General features: G+C 37.7%; 1 protein-coding gene across 1 annotated transcript; it reads right to left on the minus strand.

The window, feature by feature from the left end:
• Positions 1-1,432: 1,432 nt before the first annotated feature.
• On the minus strand, positions 1,433-18,859 carry LOC123390636 (butyrophilin-like protein 2). Its single transcript, XM_045074659.1, has 9 exons — positions 18,781-18,859; positions 16,744-17,091; positions 14,868-15,149; positions 13,472-13,492; positions 5,650-5,997; positions 4,350-4,631; positions 3,593-3,688; positions 2,902-3,003; positions 1,433-2,509 (listed from the first exon to the last, which is right to left on the minus strand). The coding sequence occupies exons 1-9, from the start codon at positions 18,857-18,859 to the stop codon at positions 2,412-2,414; spliced, it is 1,656 nt and encodes a 551-aa protein (XP_044930594.1). The 3' UTR covers positions 1,433-2,411.
• Positions 18,860-21,196: the final 2,337 nt, after the last annotated feature.

The following is a 21,196-nucleotide window of genomic DNA, read 5'->3' on the forward strand; positions in this document are numbered from 1 at the left end:
AATTTTCCCAGCACCATTTATTGAAGAGGCTGTCTTTTTTCCATTGGACATTCTTTCCTGCTTTGTCGAAGATTAGTTGACTGTTAAAATACCCATTTTTTAACTTGATTATCTGTTTTTTTGTTTTTTGGTTTTGGGGGGAGGGGTCGCTGGGAGGGTGTTGTTCATCATTAGTCATCAGGGAAATTCAAATCAAAACCACATTGTGATACCACCTTACACCACTTAGAATGGCAAAAATTAACAAGGCAAGAAACCACAAACGTTGGAGAGGATGTGGACAAAGTGAAACCCTCTTACACTGTTGGTGGGAATCCAAGTTGGTGCAGCCACTTTGGAAAACAGTGTGGAGATTCCTCAAAAAATTAAAAATAGAGCTACCCTATGACCCAGCAATTGCACTACTGGGTATTTACCCCCAAGATACAGATGCACTGAAAAGAAGGGCCACATGCACCCAAGGTTCATAACAGCAATGTCCACAATAGTCAAACTGTGGAAAGAGCCAAGATGCTCTTCAACAGATGAATGGATAAAGAGGAGGGCCATATATACAATGGAATATTAATTACTCAACCATCAGAAAGGATGAATACCCAAATTTGCATCAACATGGATTGGACTGGAGGAGATTATGCTGAGTGAAATAAGTAAAGCAGAGAAAATCAATTATCATATGGTTTCACTTACTTGTGGAACATAAGAAATAACATGGAGGACATTAGGAGAAGGAAAGGAAAAATAATTGGGATAAATCATGGGGAGACATGAACCGTGAGAAACTGTGGACTCTGAGAAACTGAGAGTTTTAGAGGGGAGTGGGGTGTGGGGGTGAGCATGGTGGTAGATATTAAGGAGGGCATATATTGCATGGAGCACTGGGTGTTATACATAAACAATGAATCTTGCAACACTACATAAAAAACTAATGATGTATGGTGACTAACATAACATAATTAAAAAAGCAATATAAATAAATAAATAAATGGCTATAATAATGAGTTTTATGCATTATGTTTAAAAATTTAAAAACTAAGTAAAATAAATATGTAAATACTAGTGGGAAAATAATACTTAGTTTCAAACATAAACATATGAGTCTTTAAAAAAGAAAAAATACTAGGAGCCAAAAGAGACACTCCAGGATGTGATATATGAGTGACTATGATGGCTGCTGTCCTAGAAAGTAGCAGATTGTCATTAGTAGGTATTCCTCATTCTCATTCAAAATACTTCAAGACCTTTTCCAAGTCTTTCTTTTCCCATATTCTTTCTTCTTCCACTTATAGTCTCTCTTAATTCATTATAGCTTTAAAATATTTTTTACCATATGTTGTACTTATTGCTTCTATTTATTTATTTTGTAATTATTGATTTTGTGTACTTTTTTGTTTTAAAAATAAAATTGACATCTTCATATACACAATATAAGTTATTTTTTCTCTTTTTTCCAGTTTTATTGTGAAACAATTGACATATATAATCACTATGTAAATTTAAGGTATACAGCATGTTGGTTCAATTTGTATATATTGTGAATTGATTACCACAATCAATTTAGTTAACATCTATCATTTCATATAGATACAATGTAAAGAAATTAATTTTCTACTGGGACCAGAATTTCTTTTTCTTTAAAATTTTTCATATGAGTGAAGTCAACACACAATTTTACATTAGTTTCAGGTGTGCAACATGGTGATTTGACAAGTCTATAGGTTATGTAGTGCTCACAAGAGTAACTACCATCTGTCACCATACAACATTATTACAATGTTATTGATTATATTCCCTATGCTGTACTTTTATTCTCGTGACTAATTCATTCCATAACATGAAGCCTTCACCCCTTCACCCATTTTGCCCATACCTCTACCCTATCCCTTCTGGCAACCATCAATTTGTTCTCTGTACTTATAGGTCTGATTCTGGTTTTTGTTTGTTTATTCATTTGTTTTGTTTTTAGTTTCCACATATAAATGAGATCATATGGTATTTGTCTTGGAATAGAATTTCTAAATTCTTTTCCACTCTAAATAGCCACTTTCTTAAAAAGGACTGGAATAGGAATTCCACATTTCATATGATATTCAAGATTATATCTCAGTGATCAGATTTCATCCTTCTATTCAGCTGCATTTTCTTTTACTCTTTAACTGTATTTCTTATTTCCTCAGCCCCACCTTCATAAAGAAACTTATAAATAAACTTCCTTGCATTTCCTTCTCTATGCCTAATTTCATTTCCCATTGGATTTTCTTTGGTCTCACATATCAGGGTGTGATCAGTGGCAGGATATCAGAGAACTTGGGATAAGAGTTCTTTGAAGGGATCAGCCTCCAGATCAAATTTGAAGCCAGAGTGACATTAAAGCATCTTGATTCTGTAGCTGAATGATAATGTGAGCCCCTTCAAGCAGCTGGGTAAAGAAGACTCAGAGTTGGAATATAATCTTTGTTTCCAGAATCCAAGGTTGTTTTTTTTTCCCTTGTAGGCGTTGTAAAATCTCCTGGGTGTAGGAAAGATATCAGGAGAACCCACATTAAAGAATGAAGAAGGCATAAATATTTTCAGAGAAGAAAAGTATAGATAGGACACTTGTTGGTCATATTATAACGAGAGGTGTCCGGAGGCTAGTCAAGGAAGATTTTGACCCTTTCTGGAGTCATCATTAGGGAAAGGAGGCTTGGAGGAAATGTAGTGGCCCAGTACTGGCTTCTATAGCAACTCATTGTCTGAACACATTCTCAGGTGACAGAGGGATGACTCCCTCCCTATATTGCTCTTGGCAATACCTGGGACAAGATCTATACTGTCTTGTCCCCAGCCTCCATTTCTCAGCACCATATCCCTCTTATGAGCCCCTCCTGGCCTGGTCCTTTGAGTAAGCTGTTGAATCACCATCAGATGTATTGCTGTACGAATGTTCATGGTTCACATGCTTATATCTCTCAGAAAGGATAAGTCCTGGGTGAGCTGTATTTGGATCCAATGTCACATTTGCTATAGAGAAAAAAATAAATTCTGATCATAACCAATTTGTGGAGCATTTTAAAATATAAATTCCATGATAACAACATCCAAACAGGCAAACCAAAGTTTTTGGTAACATAAGAAATTTGAAGTGAAGGGAGTTTATAGGGCACACAAAACAACCTATTGACACACAGAAGTCCTTCATCCACAGAGCAAGAATCATCAATAAGCAAGTCACCATATTTTTAAAGATCTTAGTGAAATGTTCATGCCAACAGAATCTCAATCAGGTCTCATTTCTCAGCTGAGAAAGCATGGATGGCTCTGCTACCTTTTTCTTTATCCCCTTTAAGTAGATAACTTGAGAATATTCACAGGAGGAACAAATTACTGTCTTTTAATCCTTTTGCTCCTCTTATCACTATAAATTCTGGTATCATTCAGCACAGATCCTCCATTACATGAATGTAAGCCATGGAATCTCATGTTTCATTAATGACTGAATGTTCACTGCATGCCTCCCCCATGTGACTGCTCAAAAAAGAAGCTATGGAAGGTGCACAGCAAGGCTCCCCCTACAAAGGATGCTCCATACCTGACTATTTACCTGACTTACCTTTTTTACCTCTCTTCCACTTGACCAGGACTACAGTTGCGACAAGAGGTAATACCAAAACAAGCACTATCTTCCATGAAAAACTCATCATGGGCTCTAAAATGGAAAACCCAGAATCCCATTAAATCATGAAACTGGGAAAATTCCAAGATCATTCTTTTTATCTGAGCAGCTCTTGAGTTAGAGAAGACAGTGAGAAGTGGATCTCTTAAGGAAGAAGCTGATCTGTTCCTCTCTACTCTGCAGAAATTGAGGGGAGACCCAAAGTTTATGCTAACTTTATTGTTTGCTCCTGTCAGAAACACACACACACACACACAAACACACACATTTCTTTCTTGTCTCTTTTCCAATTATATCACTGCCATCACTGAAATAACAAGGATAGGAAAAGGATAAAATTACCTAATCCACAGGCATGAAGATGGTATTAAGGAAAACTAGTTTTGAATCACAAAGAGAATCCACAATAAGGAAAAGAAAAAGTGATACTGGTTTCACATCAGAGGAAGAGAGTTTGTCCTTGCAGTGATGGTAGAGTCAAGTCTTAGAAGTTAGTGTATATGTAACAATATAACCTTAGGGCTTTAGTCAAGGGATGTCAGTAGGATCTCCACATGTCCTGAAGTGATAGCAGGTGATTTTATAAGAAAGAAGAAATAAAAATATAAAAATAATAGAGTGATAAAATAAATAAGTCTTGGTTTACCTTCATATGTATTTCCCAAAGTTGAGAGGAACACATGGAGTCACCAACCTGAGAGAGAAAAAGTTGCCTTTTTCTCCTCGTCAAGAAGGGGGTTGCGAATGGAACAAGTTATGTTCACAATAGAGTTGTTCATGACCAGTAGAGATGTCTCCACATGGAACAGTCCATGGCTGCCTTTAGTCAGAACCTCTGAAAATGATGGTATTATCTTTCCTTCCATGTCCTTCCATTGCGCATGGGGCTCTGGGTACCACCCTTCTGAACTGCATATCAGTTCTATTTCTCCATCCTTCTGTTCCTTTACAGTGATGAGTGGGGAAGACCCCAGACCTGGAGAATAGAGATCAAGGAACAAAACCTAGAGCATCTGCAAGTGGTTATATCATCAGTAACTTCACTGAGAGGAAAGATGGGAAAGCCTTGGCTGAAAGAACAATGTTTATAGTGGAATTATACTCCATCTAAGGATGAGAGAGACTAGCTGGAATGGCTTCTAGTTTTGTTATGTTAGGCTTATTTTTATTTTTTGTATTCCTAAAGTCATCCTCAATTAAAGTCACAGGAATGATAAATTTTAAATCCAATCTTTTCTCTTCTGTATCTGAAAACAAAATAGCTTTGACCAAGATATGAATCACATGGACAGGATTAAAGAAAGTGAGTAAAAGAATATCCTCAAATATCAGCATTATATAAACATGTTCATCCAGTGGCATAAAATAAGAGTCCATTTAATTTCTCAATATGTACCCCTGTGGATATTTTATGATTATGTTTATGAATTAAGACCCAAAATCAATGGGACAAACAAACCAATTATCCAAGATGTTGGCCTGTGCCTTCAATGGCATTTGCTGATCTTGAAAAATCAATTCTTACTCACAAATATAAACAGTGGTAAATTATGATGCAAGGAATGATTTTGTCTTTCTTCTTCCATCCTGCCAGTTCTGTTGATGCTTTTACTTTTTCTTTTATATGGATATAGTTTAGTCTTCACATAACTATACTTCCCAGTAACTGTACATTGTTCAGAATTTTAAGAGCACTCTATGAAACAATGAGCTTTGTGTATAGTTGTGGAATAAAATTCTCAAATTTTACTAAATGTGTGGTCATTTTACAAAGATCATGGGAAGTACACAGTTTTTACACCCAGAGAATTATATCTGGTCCATTTGAGTTTGTGAACTTTAAGTATGTACTACAGTTCTTATCCATCAGAGGGTTGAGTATAAATTTGACAAGTGAAAATCCAAAAATTTCAGGTCCCTGGGAAAATTTCCAAAAACTAGAATGTTAAAGCAGTAGGAACAGAGGTTGAATCCAAAACATCTGGAATCCTTACCTACTATCTTCAGATCCAAACTGGCCTCCTGATACACACCGTCTTTTTCAAAAAGGCACCGGTACTGCCCATTATCTGATGTTGTAGCATTGTATATCTGCAGTGTCAGTCTCCCTTCATCAATGGCGTCACTCACCAACAATGTCCTCCCTCTATATTCTGCCATCTGCTCTTCAGTCACATGTTCCCCATCCACATATGTGTAAACAGCAGGATAACGGCGTGATTGGACCCATCTCACCTCCATGCTCTGTGCATTAGTCTTGGGGGACAGGTAACAAGTTAATTGTATGTCTTCTCCCACTCTGACAAGAATGGGCTGGGACGGTCCAATCACTTTTAAGGAAGCTGTGAAATACAACAGACAAAACACAATGAAAGACAAAAAATGGAGCAAATAGTGTCATCAGTAGGAACATCTCCAGTGGGTTTAGAACCCATGGGCATCTCAGTGGAGTTGTGAGGCACAAGGTCATCCTTCAGAGAGGGGGAGGTTTGGTGGAATCAGGATAGTGCTTGTCCCTGGAAAAAAAGAACGATTAATGGAACCCACACCCGTCTCAACCTATTTTATTCAGATTGTAACTCAAAAAATAATTTTGTAATAAATACTCCTGGAATAAAAATATTTTATCACTCCATATCTGTATGACCTCCTTAAACTACTTCTCAATACGTGTATGCCTCAGTTTCTTAAATTGTGAAATAAATATATCACTATCAAAATCCTAAGATTGCTCTGACTGTGCACTGTGAGTGGAGGCATGCAGACTGTGAAACCTGAGGACACTGAAGCCAATCCCTTTGCCTTGATAATGATAAGGATAAAAATGAGTTTCAGGTGGATTTTTAGTAATTAAATGTGAAGAAAGCTTCCCCTGGTTTGATTTTTATAACACCTTATATGTCAGATCCAACCACCATATTTTAGTTCTGTGAGGTCCAACATATGTGGAACTCTAAACACCCACCAGGTTCAATATCCTGATTATTTTAAGAAACATTATAAGACCAAGAATTGGGGAGGTTGGCAAAATGCAAAACACACAAAAAAATGGATACACAAAAAGTCTAATTCTCCCATTGTGAAAAATTGGAGATTTTATCTGATGGCTTTCCTGGACCCAAGCTATGTTTCACAGCCAGTTCATCAGGCTCTAGCCATACCAGTTTTTCTCTGTTCTAAATTGAGAATCATCCTTTCCTATCGAATGGCAAAAATACTTTCACATAAGTTATGGTCATTTATAATAGAAATAAAGGCATAAATGTGTATATTGTTGGATGAGAGTCAATGATCAAAGGCAAAAATGTCCTCATTATGTAGTTAGCTACAATCTGCTAGGTATTTCTTTAGAAAGGAAACTTACCATCAATCAACATGATCCTAATTTTTAGATTAATATCTCCTATACTAGCTAAAATTTGACTCCCGATTACCTCTAGCATTTTGTTTGCTTTATCCTTCAATTTTACCTAAAATAATGTATCTGTTAAAATACGAAGACAAAAGTAGGAGTCAGTGCAATTGCCCCTCAGAACAATGTATTACTTAAAATATGAACCCCAGGAAATTTTACTAGTTACCAAGCGCATTTAAAAAAATGCCTTAAAAAAAACAAATACTGCAACAGGCCTCTGGGGGAGAGGACGATATATGGCCTTGAAGCTGAGCAGCTGGGGATGCCTGGCTTGCTCAGGGCAGAACGTTGCCTGCTTCATGGAAGCCAAGAAGCTGGGAACGCCTGGCCCGCTCAGAGCAGAACGCCACCTGCTTCGTTTTTCCCTTATCTCCCTTTTCTCCCCAGAGAGCACCTGTGGCTACTTAGATAAGTCCTTTGAATGAGCTTGTTCAACAATAAACTTTATACTACTTGTACAGACATATTCTGCCCTCCTTCTTGTTTATCTACATGACATATGACTAACATTTGACCTTCATCGACTCTACTGCTGGTTCCTGTTTCTATCTAATAAAAGCGAGACTGTGGAGTTGCTTGGTGCGGCAGTCTTTTCGACTGTTGTCCCCTGCTCCCAATCTCTTGCAGCTGACTTGTTTGTGCCTCATTCTTCTCCCGTTCGCCGACTGGAAGCGGCAAGTCAGAAAAAATAAACTAGGGATTTGTCTGCTGCTATTTCTTCTTCCATGTATTTTACAGTAAATTACTTAATAAAAAGACAATTTCCTTATCTCCATTACCCATATGAGTAGGTGCGTGATAGATATATGAAACCCCTGTTATTCCAGAATCCAAGTAAAAAATAAAGTTGAAAGTACAGGGAAAAAATCATGCAGCCCAATCTGTTAATAAGTGATATTCTTCTAGAATACAAGCTCCTTGAGAGAAGCTCTGCATAATCCCCTTTTTTTATATACTTTTATATACACTGTGTGCCTTCTACACAATTTGTGCCCACATTTATTGTTTTGTTATATTTTTGGTGTATTATATGTATGTCGCTAAAATGGCTTCTGAATATTCACCAAAAATTAAATCTTCTCTGGAGTGTGCAGTTTACTGAATAATACACCAATTCCTTAAAACATAATAATCCCATCATCATGTCATATAATCCTTTTTCAATCAGCATATTCAATTTAGTGGACTATCTCATTTCCTCAATATCTTATATTTTTATATTTTTTAATATAATATTAATTATATCATATCATATTCTCACTCTTAAAGTTTGACACTAAATCAAAGATTTAGTCTTTCAAACATACTCATTTTGAAGATGAGAAAAATAGAGACAATGATTTACAATGATTTACAAAAATCTCACATAAGTAATTAAGAACTTGCACTCTTAAGTCAGATGAGATGACAAATAATCACAACTTCTCAGTGGTTTCCTACAAACCACAAATGTCTACAAAATTGTTGCCAGCTATAAAATGAGGGTAAATCTATTAACTTTTATACATATTTTCATCATGTTTTACTGTGGGCCCAGAAGGTCAGCACAACTAGGAACAGCACAATCAGCACAATACAAGATTGTATTCTGTGCACTGGGTCTCCAATGGACATGTCAACATGGTTCGAATTACTCAGAGGAGTGTCTCATCACCTAAAGTCTTCCTGAAGATGATATTTGCTGTGGGTTTTTCATAGATGACTTCTATGCTATAATAAAAAGAAATAATCTCTGTAAAGCATTTAGCATCAGACTTGGCATATAATTAATATTTTTAAAAACTACTCATTCTTATTTTTTTTATTTTTCTGTTTATTTTTGCAACTTCAGAATGCTTTTTTAAATATAATTAACATATAATGTATTATTTGTGTAAACCATCAGTCTTACACAATTCACAGCACTCACCATAGCACATACCCTCTCCAGTGTCCATCACCCAGTCCTATCTCTTCTCCCTCTCCCAGAAGCCCTTAGTTTGTTTCCTGAGATTGAAAGTCTCTTATAGTTTGTCTCCCTCCACAGTCACATCTTGTTTCATTTTTCCCTCCCTTCCCCCATGAACCCCTGCCCTGCCTCTCAAATTCCTCATATCAGACAATCATATGATAGTTGTCTTTCTCTGATTGACTTATTTCACTTAGCTTAATACTCTCTAGTTTCTCACTGCGAATGGCAAGATTTGGGGTTTTTTGATGCCTGCATAGTATTCCATTATATGTGGTATATATATTCCATTAGATGTGGTATACATACCACATCTTCTTTATCCATTCATCTGTTGATGAACATTTAGGTTCTTTCCATAGTCTGGCTATTGTGCATATTGCTGCTGTAAACATTCAGAAGCATGAAAACTAGTCGTTAATTTTATAAGATTATTTGATGAGTGGGCACTTAAAGAGGGCACTTGTTGTGATGAGCTCTGGGTGTTGTATGTAAGTGAATCACTGAATTCTACTCCAGAAATCAATATTGTACTGTATGTTAACTAACTAAAATTTAAATTATTTTTTTAAAAAAGATTATTTGCCAGAATGGGAACTGGAATTCCAGGCCTTGGACTTCTACAGCAAGCTCAGTTTGCCAGCAGCCAACTGCAGTGTGTCCTTGTCTCTGAGTTCTAATTAATGAGGAAAATATAGAGGTAGCTGTGAAACTTCTGGTATCTCAATCAACAGCCCTCAAAGCTCCTAAGGGTGCAGACCTCTAAACGCCACCTAAGAGGGAGCCAGGCAGAGCTCCATATTTTCATCATGTTTTACTGTGGGCCCAGAAGGTCAGCACAACTAGGAACAAAACAATCAGCACAATACAAGATTGTATTCTGTGCACTGGGTCTCCAATGGACATGTCAACATGGTTCGAATTACTCAGAGGAGTATCTCATCACCTAAAGTCTTCCTGAAGATGATATTTGCTGTGGGTTTTTCATAGATGACTTCTATGCTATTGAGGTATGTACTCTCTATCCCTACACTGTGACGAAGGTTTTTTGTTGTTGTTATTTTTAAAAGATTTTATTTGTTTGTTTGAGAGAGACACACACAATGAGAATTGGAACACAAGCAGGGAGAGTAGGAAATGGGGAAGTAGGCTTCCTGCTAAGCATGGAGCCCAATGTAGGCCTTGATCCAGGACTCTGGGATCATCACCTGAGCCAAAGGCAAATGCTTAACAACTGAGCCACCCAGATGCCCCTGTGAAGAGTTTTAATCAAGAAAGGATGCTATATTTTGTCAAATGCTTTTTCTGCACCTACTGAGAGGATCATATAGTTCTTGTCCTTTCTTTTATTATGTAATGTATCACATTGATTAATTTACGGATGTCAAACCAACCTTGTAGCCCAGGAATAAATCTCACTTAGTTGTGGTCAATAATCCTTTTAATGTACTGTTAGATCCTATTGGCTAGGATTTTGGTGAGAATTTTTGCATCCACATTTATCAGGGATATTGGTCTGTAATTCTCCTTTTTGTTGGAGAACTTTTGTACAACAAAGGAAACAGTCAACAAAACCAAAAGACAGCCAACAAAATGAGAGAAGATATTTGCAAATGACATATCAGATAAAAGGCTGGTATCCAAAATCTACAAAGAACTTCTCAAACTCAACACCAAAAGAACAAATAATCCAGTCAAGAAATGGGCAGGTGTGAACAGACATTTCTGCAAAGAAGACATCTAAATGGCCAACAGACCCATGAAAAAGTGTTCAACATCACTCAGTTTCAGGAAAATATAAATCAAAACCACAATGAGATAGCACTCACACCAGTCAGAATGGCTAAAATTAACAAGCCAGGAAATGACAAGATATTGGCCAGGATCCAGAGAAAGGGGAACCCTCCTACACTGTTGATGGGAATGCAAATGGGTACGGCCACTCTGGAAAACAGTATGGATGCTCCTCAAAGAGTTGAAAATAGAGCTACTTTATGACCCAGCAATTGCCCTGCTAGGTATTTACCCCAAAGATAGAAATGTAGTGATCTGAATGGCACCTGCTCCCCAATGTTTACAGCAGCAAAGTCTACAATAGCCAAACTATGGAAAGAGCCCAAATGTCCATCAACAGATGAATGGATAAAGAAGATGTTGTAATGTACATACAATGGAATGTTATGCAGCCATCAAAAAATTTGAAATCTTGCAATTTTTAACAATGTGGGTGGAACTAGAGGGTATTATGCTAAGTGAAATAAGTCAATCAGGGAAAGACAATTATATGATCTCACTGACATGTGGAATTTGAGAAACAAGGCAGAAGATCATAGGGGAAGAGAGGGAAAAAATGAAACAAGATGAAACCCGAAACGTAGACAAACCATAAGAGACTCTTAATCTCAGGAAACAAAGTGAGGGTTGCTGAAATGGAGTGGGGTGCAAGATGGAGTGGCTGGGTGATGGACATTGAGGAGGGTATGTGTTGTGATGAGCACTGTGAATTGTGTAAGACTGATGAATCACAGACCTGTACCCTTGAAACAAATAATACATTGTATGTTAATAATTTTTAAAAGTAGGGGAAACATATTGCATGAAAAAACAAAACAAAAAATAAATGGATTTTAGAAGTAAAAAAATAATAATAAATAAATAAAAATTTAAAAATACAAAGTCTTCCCGAGGGACAGAGACATGTGTCAACCTGCCCAAAACACTGGCTTGACTTTCTGACATGTAACTAACAAGTTCTGCCAGTTAAGGTTGCAACTGCCCCTCAGAACAATGTATTACTTAAAATTAACCCCCAGGAAATTTTACTAGTTACCAAGCACATTTAGATACAGCCTTAAGAACAATAGATACTGCAACAGGCCTCTGGGGGAGAGGACAATATATGGCCTTGAAGCTGAGCAGCTGGCAACGCCCAGCCCACTCAGGGCTGAACACCACCTGCTTCGTTTTTCCCTTATCTCCTCTTTCTCCCCCAGAGAGCACCTGTGGCTACTTAGATAAGTCCTTTGAATGTGCTTGTTCAACTATAAACTTTATACTACTTGACAGACATATTCTGCCCTCCTTCTTGTCTATCTACATGACATATGACTAACGTTTGACCTTCATCGACTCTTCTGTTGGTTACTGTTTCTATCTAATAAAAGCGAGACTGTAGAGTTGCTTGAGGCAACAGTCTTTTTGACTGTTGTCCTCTGCTCCCAATCTCTTGCAGCTGACTTTTTTGTGCCTCATTCTTCTCCCGTTTGCAGACTGGAAGCGTCAAAGGTTTCTGTCTGATCATAAGCAGATGCTGCGCAGGCAGAAGGGAATCTGACTTGAAAGGTATGGTTTACAATGGTATAGGCCTCCTCAGTTTATGGATTTACCTTTGACCTTCCTGAGACTGTTCCCTTTATCTTTATGGCCTGATGGGGTTGAAAGTATCACACCAGACCCTGCCTAGACTAGACTAGATTGGGGTGTGTTTTCCACCCTGATTTTCCTCACAAATTCCTACACAGGCTGAAAAGTATGCTCAGTTTCACCTAATCTGCAATAGGCAAGTGTACACACACATTCCTGTAACCAGTGTCTTGAGAGTGAGAAGGATATTGATGGAAAATGAATGATGCAAGGTCATATGCACGTGGGCAGGGAGCAGGCTGGTTATCATGGGCTGGGAGAAGAGGTCACAGAAAAGAGGAAGATGAAGATGGTAAGGGAGTAAAGGAGAAACTCAAAGTGGCTCAAATATCAGTTGGTTACTTTTTAAACCATTTATCTATATCTTAGGTACAATAAAATAATACTACAGTTCAACCGTTAAGTTAAAAAAAAAAAAAAAAAAAAAGACCAAAGAAAGAAAGAAAGAAAGAAAAAGAGGAAAAACAGGAAAATGGCTGATCCACCCAGACAGTATCCCAGGCTACATCTGAGAAAAGTAATGGCTCCCGCCCAGTAGTGATGAGGTCAGGATCCACTGGCATGAGGAGAAAGTGCAGAAACCACAGCAAGGCCAGAGGGTTGAGATGGTGGGTGGTGACCTCCAGTTACCATGATACTGTCTTTATGCTGGAAAGATTTTAAAAGGGCCTCCAGAGACCCACCAGTTGTCCTATACCATCCCTTACACACAAAGGCAGCACTCTTTTTCTCCAGCCAGATAGAGCAGAGATTGTCTTCGCCCCTCACAGGCATCCATCTGAGGTTCAGTGGGATCCCTGTGAACACTTAAAGTCATAGGCTACACAGTGCAAATATGCCTGAAGGAAGCTGTGCTTTGCCAGTCCCCTCTAGTACTAAATGAACTTGAGACTTGGTAAGGTCATACCTCTGTTTCTCATCTGGATTACGAATTGTCATGTTAGCTCCCACTGGCTTTGTCCATAGATTACCAATTCCCTTTGGGGCAAGCAGTATCTCTTTTATACTAATGCATCCAATGTCTACTTACCTAGCTCACTCTGGAGTTTCTCTGGAAAAAGAAAAAGAAAAATATATTAAGGAATTTGACCTAAAGAAAATGAGAGAAAATATTTTAAAAGAAAAGAAAGCTCTATATGTTACTAAAAACTCAATTCATCACCAGGCTATGGGTACTAAGGAGGGCATGTATAGCATGAAGCACTGTGTGTTATACAGAAAAAATGAATCATGGAACACTATATCAAGAATTAATGATGTACTGTATGGTTACTGATATAATAAAATAAATAAACAAACAAATAAATAAATAAATCTCAACTCATAAAAAAGAAATTAAATACAGAAAAATATTCCTTCCTGTAGATCATCCAGTGATCCAACTGTTTTTCCTTTTGTTTGTACAACAGAAAGTCTCCCAGTTCTTTACCTCATGATAGCTTATTTATGCTGATATTTAACATCTTGTAAAAATTATATATATTCTTCCTATAAGTACATGGTAAGTATAAAAGTATATGGACATAGACAGTTATCCCCTATAATCCCAAACTGAGAGGTAAAACATATATAAAGCATTTATAATATGCATTCAGATATATATTACATAATATATATCCATATTATATAATATATACTCAGTTCCTTTTAACTTTCACATGTGACATTTACTTTAAATTCTTTCGTATATCAATTTATATGAATAAGAATACCTATATTCTTATATCTAAATATAGAAGGTGTCCCAAAAATCTTAGTGCAGTTTTAAGTTATTTAAAGTCATTATTCTTTCCATGACTGGAAATGTTTATAGATAGATAAGCACATAGGTAGGTGGGTAGATAGATGTAATCTTTATAAAATAGCCCTGATGGATTTTTTCAGCCATTAAAATAATTTAGAGATATCATTTTTCATCAATGCTATAATTTATAGTCACATTAGGTACTTAACACTCACTCCACTGTTGTATTGTGCCCTTTTTTATTATTGTTTTATTACTATTTATAAATGAGGCTATAGTTAAGATGCTACTATATAAATAGTTGTCTCCATCTCTGATTATCTTCACAATGCAGGTTGCTAGAAGCAACTGGCACAATGTGGTATAGGACAACATTTTAATTGAAAGACTATAGTTTTATTTTCTTTATCATGTGATGCATACTTGTGAGTAAAGAAAATTAGTACAGAAAGAATTGAAGGTGGAACTTGAAAATAACTGGAATACCATTAACAATAGCCATTTAATCAAAATATAGTATATATTTCCAGACATAAATAGTTTATATTTTTTAATACATAGGACTAAATTTTAGATATTTTCCTTAATAAAAAAATATTAGGTGCTATGGAACAGTCCTTTGAACCTTTCCTGTTAATCACATTGTGTATTAGCATATTGGTCCTAGAAGCAGAGCTCTGACCTGGAATGGAGATGACAGAGCTCTTCTCCTCATTGAGGATGGGATTGCGGATGAAGCAGGACACAGTTTGCACAGAATCGTTCCTAACCACAAGAGTCGTTTCCACATAGAACAGGCCATTGACATCTTGGATGAAATGCTCAGAGACAGCCAGGAACTTCTCTCCTGTGGTATCCGTCCAATAAACCTGGGGCTCTGGGAACCAGCCTTTTGCAGTGCACACAAGCTGGACTCCACTTTCCACAACTCCCCCAACGTGGATGTAAGGGACAGACCCCAGACCTGTGGAGGGAAGACACATCCCTAAGGCCTGGATCCCATGGAGGCACAAACCATAGACACCAAGATCCCAGTGACATTGCATGTAGGGAGAAAGCAGAAGTTTGTGGGTCCAAAGTCCTCTTCCCCTTCAAATTGGAGTTCATACACACTTTGCTTGTTCCTCATTCTGGATCTTTAAACTTTAGCATATGAGCAGTATTTTTCTTCAGATCCAGACAGGAGGAAAATAAGAGAAAGGGACATAGTGACATTTTGCTTATGTCACTAGTGCTGCCAACAAAGATGTGTTATAATTTATTCATTGAGCTTCCCCAGGCCACAAACTCTGTCTGACAATTTAGATGATATCTAGACTCTGATTAATTAAAAAGTTTAATATAAGCCAGAAATCATCTCCAGGAAATACTCTTCACATTTTTTCTGTTGGTGGTTATGACCTTGGGGGAGCAATTAGATAACCTGGGTATATAGAATGAAGAGCTCTGGTTTCTAAACATTCCCTACAGTCAATGGGAAAATGTTTTTGAGAAATCCTAGTTTTATGTAGTCATGAGATTCTTTCTTCAACCAACACTGCTCTCAAACCAAAACAAAGGGACTCTGTTTCCCATAGATGATAATTTTCTATCATTTGGTGGAGAAAGAGACTCACTCCCTTCACCTACAGCCTTAGAAAACGTGTGACTTATTTTCAAAGGTTCCTGATAATGAACAGCTGCCTTCCTCTCTCCATATCTCAGAAATACATAGGTTCTTTCATCCATCTTCGATTACCTATAACATAATAATAATAATCATAGTCATGGGTGTTAAGAAAAAATGATGTTAGGAAACAGCCTTAGTGTGTGTCAGAGATGGTGACAACTCCAGAGAACTATGTCCCTGAGAAGGTAAGTAGATTTGCTTGATTTTGTCTTTGGCATATGGGGGGAGTTATTCTTGCCAGGGGAATAGATGATAATTTACTTTTCAGATACATGTTTTTTCCCTAGGACAGATCCCCTTTTCTCAACTGTTCCTCACTTTGTCACTACAAAAGCATCAGGCAAAACCCTGCCATTCACAAATGCATCTGGAGTCCCCAAATCATTGAACACTAATATTTAATAATCTCCATAAAAGCACAGTTCTTATCCTCTTTCTTCCTAGCACTAGATTTCAAACTGGAGGCACTCCACAAAGAAACAAAATTTTCATATTTACTTATTGCATGTTGGAGGTTGGGTAGAGGACAATGCGTTCCACTGAGATATGGCTGCTGGGCAGTCTGCTAGATACAGCGATTGGCTTGTTGTATCACACCAGCCTGATACACCAGCCTCATTTGTGCCTCAGTGAAATTGCTAATGACCAGATGTCATGGATTGCAATTAGTGGTCACAAATAGTCAAAACTGGTTAAGTTAAATTTGAGAAGATTTTTTAAGTGAGCTTGCTTTGAAGACTTCAGGTTTACTTGCCTTCGGATGAGTCAGGACAGAGGACTGGCATTTAGGAACTGCCTTGAGGATTAGAAAGGAATTTTTCAACTGGCAATAGGCTTACCATGAATTAATATATTCTCCCTCCAAGACTGTCTATTCCAAAATATTCACCTGCTACTTGAAGCAGCAAGCTTGTTTCTCCACAGTAGTTATTCTCTTGGAAATGGCACCAGTATTGCCCATTATCAGATGGTTGGATGTTGTTTATCTTCAGAGTCACATTTCCCTCATGATTGCCATCCTTTATCCACTCTACCCGGCCTCTGTACTCCTCCATCTGCTTCTCGGTCATATCGGCTCCATCCCAGTGTGCAAACACAGGTGTGCTGGGCTCTGAGGAGTACCATATCACCTTCATGTGCATTGTGGTCCTCTTTGGGAGGAGCTGACAGGTTAGTAGGACATCTTCCCCAATCCTGGCTAGGATAGGGTATGCAGGACCAATCACTCTCCAAGTATCTACAAAACAGATTGAAAAAGAAGAACCAGGAAATGCCAATTAGAAGACTAATATACTTGTTTTGGGATGTCCAGCCTATCAAAATAGACGCACCTGGAGGAGGGAAAGCTTTATTTTCAATAATTTAGAGAAATCTGACATGATGGTTTGCACATTTGGTTGTTCAAAAAAGAATTCTGTGTACTGAAAATAAGATGCAGTTCAAAAATTTGAGGGTTAGTGCTAAATCTATCACCACTGTGCGATTTGTGGGGGGCAAACTCATTATTTTCAATGAGATTTGAGATTTGGAATCTCAAGTTCTTCATCTTTAAGATACTAAAGCCACCATCTGTGGGTTGTTTTTATTCTCAAATAAGTTAATGTGTAAGTTGATTTTTTACACTGGGAACTTTGTTAGCGATTTGTTTTGTATTTTATAATAATTCATTTTATAGTTAGTGATCCCATTTTAAATTGTTAGTGACTGATTTCATAATCATTTTTCCTAAAATTTAGGTAATAAATTAATTCATTAGATTTTTCAGCTTTTCGGGATTTCTCTGGTTCGAGGGAAGGAACGGGGATTATTTTTTAACTTTAAAATATTTTTGGTTTGGAGTACCCTCAATAACTGGAGCTTTGTATGCACAATGCACTTCTGTACAAGGACATTTTGTGGTAGATTAAGGGCAGTGGTGTGTCTAAAGAGTTTGAGACTTTTAATCAAATTTTGAATCACATCTGACCTCTTGTCATTATCTGCAGATCGAAGGGATATTTAATAATTCCACATGTTATTATGTTTAATAATCTCATAAGTCATATATATCACATTCTTCCTTATCCTAAAATGCTCTAGGGCCATTTGTATTTTCTCTGCCACATCCAATCATCCCAAGAAGGAAGGAACCTCAACTTGCTCACTTGCTGATGAATATCAAATAGACGCTAGTCAAAAGCTCACTGCAGAGCTTAAGTGGAGATCTGCTTGCATTCTTCATTTATGGAATCCAAATATAAAGTCATTCCATCTGGCTAACTTCTTTTACAGGTTAGGAAATTGCATTATACAGAGGTCAGGACAGCTGCACATCACATCACATAGTTTCTACAGCCCTTGGTTTGGAGCCTGAGCCTTCTGGCACCCTGTCTAATGTTTTTTGTTTTGTTTTGTTTTGTTTTCTACTTTTGCATGCTGAATTCTCCTCGGGACTCTGGAATTTCCCCCAACACTGAATTTTCATAATCCCTTTTAAAGGTACAATTCAGCCACTGAGATTCCCAAATCCATTTATTGGAAATCTTCTAATTTCTTAATTTCCAAATATTTTTATGATGTTTAATTTGTGGTAAGAAGCAGCCATTTTTCTTGCACCCAAAGTGCTGTCCTGTGTGGAAGCAGGAAAATGGATAAATAACTTAATGTGTTCCAGGTACTTCTTCCTGGGCAGCCTCATTTAATCTTAAAGCCTGTCCTAGACTTTAAGACATAGGTATGTTGTTATTATCATAAAGATGAGAAAACTATAAGGCAGAAGGCACTCAAGTAGCTTTTCAAAGGTAAGCCAGCTGGAAGTGGAGGACCCTTTCCAGAACACAGATGCATTGGTTCCTGGTCCCTCAGTCCTACTATTGTCCTAGTGCTGTTGATTTAGAATTCTGCTGGGACATTTAGGTGTACAGTAAAGGGAAGCAGGGCACCCTACCTGGCTCCCTTAGGGTGAGCAGTACAAAGAAGAAAGAGGCAACTGCACCAAACACACTATATCCTGGTAAATCCACCATTCTCCCTGCAGGCAATACAAAAGAAAAATATGAGTACACCCAACCGTACTGCAATGGAGCAAGTCGCTCTGTGGTTTCCAGCAGGTACATAGTTACAACAAGGAATCAACATCAACCCCTCCACAATCAAACAAGGAAATGGCCTTGGCTCAATTTCTCCACAGTTTCTCTGATCATTTCTGACCCCTCACCTCATGTGTTGTACTTCAAGCTATTTTTTTTTAGGCCTAAGGGAAGATTTCTAAATGAAATGAAAAGTCCTCTTGAGTTAAAGGAATAATATTCTTTTATTCTGAAAAATCTCTTAAGGTCCATTTATTCGGAGCCTGCAGAAATTTTATAGTAGGATTCAAATATTTTTTCTTGCCCGCCTCCCAGCCCCTCCTGCAAATTTCTTCATCACTACCTTCTCCTAAGTGTACAGGAAAGAGCAGGAAGTTTCTGCATCCTCACTCTTCAGCCAGGAAGCCATCGCGAGTGCCTTGGGAGAACCCAAAGCCCAGGGCACATCTTGGAAAGTGAATGGAAGAGTGGTGGAAATGGTGCTACAGGAAAAGATTACCAAGGAAACCACCCTAAATTGCCTTTCGTGCCATTTTGAAACACAAAGTGTTGAGTAAAAGAAATAGCCCAACTACAGAGATCCGCAAACCCAACATGCCATTATACCAGCACTATAAAAATGCTTCCAGGGGCACCTGGGTGACTCAGTGGGTTAAAGCCTCTGCCTTCAGCTCGGGTCATGATCCCAGGGTCCTGAGATCAAGCCCCGCATCTGGCTTTCTGCTTAGAAGGGAGCCTGCTTCCCTTCCTCTCTCTGCTTGCCTCTCTGCCTACTTGTGATCTCTGTCTATCAAATTAAAAAAAAAAAAAAAATGCTTCCACACAGCTAAAAAGTTTTAAAAACTACCAGAACAAAAATCGAATGCCAGCTTTAGTTTTGAAAACTGAAAAATTCAGAGTGAAAGATGCCCAAGACTCATTCCATCTAACATGTCCGGCTTCTTACTGCTTCACACCAACTAGAAGAACCTGTTTGGGAGCAATAATAAGCTGGCGATTGCTTCTTTTTCCCCAGAAACTAATACCAGTAAGATTCTATAGGACAGGGGGAAAGCAACAGTCACTGAAATACAGATTATAAACCAAATGGTTCAGGAGATGATTTATACTCCATTATAACTGCTTTTTAAAATGATGCATACGTTCATCTAAAATGCCCTAGGAAGATGATACAAACCCAGTCACAACACGTAGATATACATGAGACTCAAATATCAATATGAAAATGGGGCTGAGCATTAACAGAAAGCATCGACAATCCATAGTTCACCACTAGAGACATCAGTCACTTCCCTTCTGAACGAAGGAGGTTGCAGATGCCTCCTCTTGTGAAAAGCAGAAACATTTCGTTTGAACAAGTAAGAGCAAATAACAAGCGGTAAAACCCATGCCAAGCAGCATCCTTCAGTCCTGTGAACTAAAAGGACTCACATTTGCTATAAACAGTTTACAGATACGTGTTCCTTTAGGTCTTTCATTTTAAAGCAGAGGGAGAACCTTCAAATGCAACTAGAAAAAAAATTGCCCAAATTAATGAAGCTTTTGCAGAAAGTTGTGAAAATGCATCTTAACCTTCACTGGTGCTCAGAGAAATTCATGAGCCAGTATAAACAGGGGGTGTAACTGCCTTAGACTAGGGTTATGAAAGGGGAAAGGGAGAATCTTGCCCCTGGGGGGTATTTGGCAAAGTCTGCAGAAATTTTCTGTGGTCACAACTGGGGAAAGGGGACATCCGATGAGTTGCTACACATCCTACAATTCACAGGAGAGCCTCTAGAGCAAAGAATTATCCAGCTTAAAGTGTCATTAATGCCAAAGGAAAACACTACCATAGACCATCTGCTGTCAGTATGCTGAAAATGGTTGGCAGATTTTTACTAAATAAACAACTGAACTTACATTGCAAACTTGAAAACATTTTCATTATCAGGTTTTTGACCTGATAATTTTTACCATTTGTACCTACTATAGGCCTAGACTCTTCTGAAACTGCCATTGCTACTAAGTATAGTAAACTTTGGTATCAAGAGATGTGACCTCATATAGATATGCCCTATCGAATATTCAAAAACCCACGTTTCATTTAATCTTCTGGATAAAATGTACGCCTTAAGATGGGATGATAAATGAGGGATAAGTAGTGATTTGTGTTGAGGTATTAGGTGAATAACAATTCTGAATTCCAAGGTCTATGCATGCACTGTTAAAATTCACAGCAAAGAAAAATTACAAATTACTCATGGATGTAACTAGAGGGTATTATGCTTAGCAAAA

This window comes from Mustela putorius, unplaced genomic scaffold, assembly GCF_011764305.1.
Source record: "Mustela putorius furo isolate JIRA1106 unplaced genomic scaffold, ASM1176430v1.1 tig00000135_pilon_pilon_pilon, whole genome shotgun sequence".
In the NCBI taxonomy this organism is placed as follows: Eukaryota; Metazoa; Chordata; class Mammalia; order Carnivora; family Mustelidae; genus Mustela; species Mustela putorius.